Source organism: Salvelinus fontinalis, chromosome 7 (genome assembly GCF_029448725.1).
Source record: "Salvelinus fontinalis isolate EN_2023a chromosome 7, ASM2944872v1, whole genome shotgun sequence".
Classification (NCBI taxonomy): Eukaryota; Metazoa; Chordata; class Actinopteri; order Salmoniformes; family Salmonidae; genus Salvelinus; species Salvelinus fontinalis.
Genome location: NC_074671.1, coordinates 49269950 through 49276308, shown reverse-complemented (window position 1 = coordinate 49276308; position 6359 = coordinate 49269950). Strand labels below are relative to the sequence as shown.

The 6359-nt window shown below is 40.1% G+C and overlaps 1 protein-coding gene across 1 annotated transcript; it reads left to right on the top strand.

The window, feature by feature from the left end:
- The first annotated feature begins 490 nt into the window (after positions 1 to 490).
- Positions 491 to 6359, top strand: LOC129859585 (ras-related protein ralB-B-like). The gene is made up of 5 exons (XM_055929524.1): positions 491 to 620; positions 1900 to 2081; positions 2274 to 2482; positions 3840 to 4017; positions 4255 to 6359. Exons 2-5 carry the CDS (start codon positions 1968 to 1970, stop codon positions 4363 to 4365), a joined length of 612 nt encoding a protein of 203 aa, XP_055785499.1. The 5' UTR covers positions 491 to 620; positions 1900 to 1967; the 3' UTR covers positions 4366 to 6359.

The window sequence follows — 6359 nt, the reverse complement described above, 5'->3', positions numbered from 1 at the left end:
AAAAGTGTTACAACCATCCCGTCTCCCCTACTCTATACATCAAAAGCATGCAGCAAACAAATGCATTATTGTCACCATAAAAGTTGAATAATGGGCGTTTTTCAGGCAGTTTTAATGCTAGTTCACCTGCGCACAGTTTCGGGGCCGGTTTGATTTATGAAGGGAAAAATATGTATGGTGTGCGCCAAGTTTCTAAATATTAATATTTTTTTACATGCAGTCTTTTCAAAAATGGCGCATGCCTTTCGAACAGTCATCCTACTTGGATTTCCAACTCGGGAACTCGGGCCTCTTTCTAGAGCTCCGACTTTCCGACGTGAAGATCACGACACCATGATTTGGTTTTTACCTCGGCATCAGTTATTCAACCTCGCCATGACATCGCCTACAAGTGTGATCGGAGAGAAGCAGTCTTAGCTCATCTTGTTCATATTGTACTGTCTTTGATGGCACAATTCCATATGACATCACATCCTGTTCATAGATTTTTTTTTCACACGACGTCCGGGAGTGGTCAAAATATCCGCATTTGCGGCTGGTAAGTGAAACTTGTCCTCTCTTTATCGTTCCCATGGTGTATACCGGATAACAGCCAAGAAATACACCAAACTCATTACAAGGTGAGACGTTTTCTATCTCTATGCACTTTTGTAGAAGTATGTACAAGTGGAAATCGATATCAGAAGCGAGTTTTGATTTACATTTTATCTTGGTCAAACATACCGAAGTTTGCGCTAACGTCTTTTGATTGACAGATTCTCATCCAGTATTCGGTTTACCACCGTGTTCTAATTTGTATATATCCAATCGAGAGCTGCTCCTTGAGAGAAAGTGGCGGGTCTAGAAAAGTAGCAGGAACAAAGTATCAGAAGTCTCAAATCATTATTATTTTTAATCTATTTTGATTTTGGCAGTGGTGCACCTTTCACTGGGGAGAGGGGAGACATGTCCCCACAGTTTTATCTTTGGAATGTGATGCAAAATACGGCAACGGTATAATGTCCCCCCAAACCAAATTTGTGCCCCTGGATTTTGGGGCAGTAGTTAGGGCATTTAAAAGGGGCATGCATTTAGCTGCATTGTTTTTAAATTACCTTTTGGCTATGGGGAAGTTATGGTCTTATAGTTCCTGAGAACAGTGTTTTATTATGCTTTTAGTTTCTGTTTTGGAACTGACAATAAGGCCTATTACATTGTGGGAAAGTTTTCTCTGGTCTTGTAACAATACATTTGTTTATATAATTTTTTTATAATTCATATTTGGATCCTCATTACATTTTGCAGCAGCTACACTAAACATGATGCCTTCATTCAGTTGATGACATCAGGTTCTCACACACTTTCTTCTTCTGCTTTCCACTCTTCTAGTTGTGTGCTTGATTTATACAAACAGATCTCTGTTTCTTCATGTTTGTAGTTACTTCACCTTTAAGGAACATTTAATCTGGGGGGGTTCAGCCAAAAAAGACACGCTTCAACAGAGGACAAACATACTTTTTTTTAACGTAGCGACTGCATAGCGAGTCGGAGGTTCATTTATAAACTGCTGTCCACACTCAACTCCGTGGAGGAGGTACTTGGCTAGGCACATGTTTGCTTTGCTTCCCAACCTATTGGCTGTGAAGGTGTGTACTGAAAATGCATCATTTTGCCCTAGAAGGCTGCCACACCACTGCTAACCTCATTAATGAAATTATAGGGGTCAGCCTATGTTTCAGTCAGCTGCCATTTTGAGATTGGCTGTTTTGTCAACCTTTTAGGTCCATGTGGATCTGTTTTGACATTAGATGTACACGCGTATACAAAACCCTGCCTTCTTTTTCTGGGAACTTTTTTGCAACTTAAAAAAAAAAAGTTTAAGTTTTGTAGGTTAATTTACATGTTTGTGTCCAACTGTAGGAAGTTCTAGTGTTGGTGGAGGCAGTTTCCGTTAGTGTATTAGCTGCAGACAGTGTCCAAATCCAAAGATGTCTACCGGAAAGAGTAAGAACCAGAGCTCTCTGGTGCTGCACAAGGTGATCATGGTGGGAAGTGGAGGTGTCGGGAAGTCAGCCCTCACTCTGCAGTTCATGTATGACGAGGTAAGAGTGATAAGTCTGGCCCTTACCAGACTCCGTACATTGCTCCCTTTGTAGAATGTGGTCTGGACGCCCAGGCTAAAGAGAGACTTGGGCAAGCTACCAGTCAAACCTCCAATACTGCTTTTCCATTGAAAAGAGTTTACGATTCTGTAAATAAAATAATTCCCTCCCTCACTCCTTCCCTCCTCCTAGTTTGTGGAGGATTACGAGCCCACCAAGGCAGACAGCTACAGGAAGAAGGTGGTTTTGGATGGAGAGGAGGTCCAGATCGACATCCTGGACACAGCTGGACAGGAGGACTATGCTGCCATCAGAGACAACTACTTCCGGAGCGGAGAGGGCTTCCTGCTAGTCTTCTCCATCACCGAACATGAGTCATTCACCTCCACCTCAGAGTTCCGGTATGTCCACTCTGATAGGCCGATTTATAGTACATCAAACACATGATCAACTGACCAATGGCAGGCTATGCCTTACCCATGTACAATATAAGGCCAGGACCACATGACCTGACCAGGAAATATTCTGGCTATATACATGTATTTAGTTAGAACATTTGGTGCTTTATATAAACTTTAAGCCATTCAGAAACATTCACTGTCTTCTTGATAAGCAACTCCAGTGTAGATTTGGCCTTGTGTTTTAAGTTATTGTCCTGCTAAAAGGTGAATTCATCTCCCAGTGTTTGGTGGAAAGCAGGCTGAGCCAGGTTTTCCTCTAGGCTTTTGCCTGTGCCTAGCTCCATTCCATGTATTTTTTTTTATCCTGAACAACCCCTTAACGTTACAAGCATAACCATAACATGATGCAGCCACCACTATGCTTGAAAATGGTACTCAGTAATGTGTTGTATTGGATTTGCCCCAAATATGACACTTTGTATTCAGGACAAAAAGTGAATTGCTTTGCCACATTTTTTTCCAGTATTACTTGAGTGCCTTGTTGCAAACAGAATGCATGTTTTGGAATATTTGTATTTTGTACAGGCTTCCTTCTATTCACCCTGGCCTTTGGTTGATTCAGTGTTTGAAATTCACTGCTTGACTTAGGGACCTTACAGATAATTATATGTGTGGGGTATAGAGATGAGGTAGTCATTCAAAAATCCCGTTAAACACTATTGCACACAGAGTGAGTCCATGCAAATTATTATGTGACTTGTTAAGCACATGTTTACTCCTGAACTTATTTAGACTTGCCATAACAAAGGGATTGAGTCAATAAGTATTCTGGACTTTTCAGCTTTTCATTTTTAATTAACTTGTTAATTTCTAAAAACAATTCCACTTTGACATTTTAGGGGGTATTGTGTGTAGGCCAGTGACATTAAATCTCAATTTAATAAATGTTCAATTCAGGCTGTAAGTCAAGTGGTGTGAATACCTTTTTTAAAGATGTGTTTTTGGTAACGTAATCACAAGGCAATAAATGTGTTAATGTTAGTTGGCAGGGGTCTTTGTCAACATTGTGTTTTGGTGTATTTCTGATACTTTTTCCCATCTGTTTATCCAGATATCAAAGCCTTATGCCATAAAATAAAGTATACCGTAAGCTTTCATTTGACACCTAATTTGATATGCTCCTATGTTCTTCATGTTGGTGCTCGTGGGTCTTTTTTAGATGTAAATGCCCAGAAGTAAAAATACAGCTCCACACTACTAATTACACCCCAGTGCTAAGTTTTTTAAAATGTATTTATTTATTTATTTTGGACAGTGGTTCTTCATCAGGACTAATGTATTGTATGTGTCTTCCTAGGGAGCAGATTATGCGGGTGAAAGCAGAGAACGATACCATCCCTCTGTTGGTGGTGGGGAACAAGTCGGATCTGGAGGACCGCAGGCAGGTGTCGTTGGATGAGGTCCGGGCCAAGGCAGAGGAGTGGGGGGTGCAGTACGTGGAGACCTCAGCCAAGACACGAGCCAACGTCGACAAGGTATGTAACCAAACTTAAACATACGGTGCACTTCGCTACAGTAGGACTAGAAACAATACACCTTCATGTCATTTCTTACTTAGGATTTCTACATTTTTAGTTAGGTTATAGAAATGTTTCAAGACATGGGATACCAGAAACAACAAGCAAGCAGGATTTAAAAACAACCTTTACAGTAAATCAACTTTCAATGTAACTATATGGTTGAAATAATAACTAACTGTCCATTCTTTTCAGGTGTTCTTTGATCTTATGAGGGAGGTACGAAAAAAGAAAATGTCAGAGAGCAAAGACAAGAGTGGAAAAGAAGGCAAGATCAAGAAGGCTTTCAAATGTTGTCTGCTTTGATCTAGGCCAGACCTTTCAGACACAGAGCCAAATCAGACCAGAGCCTCCGCAGCACAGTGGCATTAGACAGGGACATGTTCATTAGGACATACTGTAGCAAAATGTTTTGAAACCTTTTGCAATGGGGGGGAAAAAAAAATGTGTTTCTTATTGGACAATATATTATGTCTCCCTTTGGAGCATTTTCTTCAGTTTCTTGCCTACTGAACACAACCCAGATCTACAGATCCTTCCCACTGAACTGAGCCTTCTGCCTTTAACACACGCATATCAAATCCATATACAATACCTCTCGCATTGTGGCAGTCAGAGGGGTGGCCTTTATCACTAACCTATGTTAGTTATGCAAACCATCCTTTGTGCCACTGTTGGGGACGGGTCCAGAGGGGACTGTTTAGATGAAGTGCCTCAACATTGATTGTGAATATATAGGTTATGATCGCAGACAATCACTCACTCGCACACTACTTAAATATGGCCTTGGTTTGATACTCACTTGTAGGAATAAGTAGCCTCATCACCAAGATAAATTGGCTATGCTGTTTGATGTCTTACTGTTTGCACTGCAATCAATTTTATATTCCTACTTCCACTACTACACTATTTTTTTTAAAGTTTTTTTTATTTATGGTCCACTGCATGAAAATCAGTCAGATTATTAAATCACCTTATTCATAATCCAACATATTATCCACATGTACTATATCCACATGATATATAGAACCAGTCAAAAGTTTGGACACACCTACTCATTCAAGGGTTTTTCTTTATTTTTTTTACTATTTTCTACATTGTAGAATAATAGTGAAGACATCAAAACTATGACCCCAAAAGTGTTAAACAAATCCAAATATATTTTAGATTCTTCAAAGTAGCCACCCTTTGCCTTGATGACAGCTTTGCACACTCTTGGCATTCTCTCAACCATCTTCACCTGGAATGCTTTTCCAACAGTCTTGAAGGAGTTTCCACATGCTGAGCACTTGTTGGCTGCTTTTCCTTCACTCTGCGGTCCAACTTATCCCAAACCATCTCAATTGAGTTGAGGTTGGGGGATTATGGAGGCCTGGTTATCTGATGCAGTACTCATCACTCTCCTTCTTGGTGTAATAGTTCCTACACAGCCTGGAGGTGTGTTGGGTCATTGTCCTTTTGAAAAAGAAAAATGATTGTCCCACTAAGCGCAAACCAGATGCGATGGTGTATCGCTGCAGAATGTTGTGGTAGCCATGCTGGTTAAGTGTGTCTTGAATTTTAAATAAATCACAGTGTCACATCACACCACCTCCATGCTTCACGGGGGGAACCACATATGTGGAGGTCATCCATCCATTCATCTACTCTGCGTCTCACAAAGACACGGCGGTTGGATCCTAAAATCTCAAAGTTGGACTCATCAGACCAAAGGACTGATTTCCACCGGTCTAATGTCCATTGCTCGTGTTTCTTGGTCCAAGCAAATCTTTTCTTCTTATTGGAGTCCTTTAGTAGTGGTTTCTTTGCAGCAATTTGACCATGAAAGCCTGATTCATGCAGTCTCCTCTGAACAGTTGATGTTGAGATGTCTGTTACTTGAACTCTGAGAAGGACGCATTAAGAAGGAAGGAAATTCCACAAACTTTTAAACAAGGCACACCTGTTAATTGAAATGCATTCCAGGTGACTACTTGATGCAGCTTTTTTTGGTTACTGTTATTTCCTAGTTTTGATGTCTTCACTATTATTCTACAATGTAGTAAATAGTAAAAATAAAGAAAAACCCTGAAATGAGTAGGTGTCAACTTTTGACTGGTACTCTTTTCTTTTTTTTGTGAACACATTTTGTTGACTGCACTTTTCCTCCACAACAATGTCAAAGTTTCAGTGTTGCCTTTCTAATTCTACACTTGAAACCGAAGCATTAAACTAAATTACTGTTTGTATGCACACTTATTATGGGTTATATACAAACTGTCTTTGTGTTGCCAAATAAAGTTGTTCTCTTTTGTAATGAA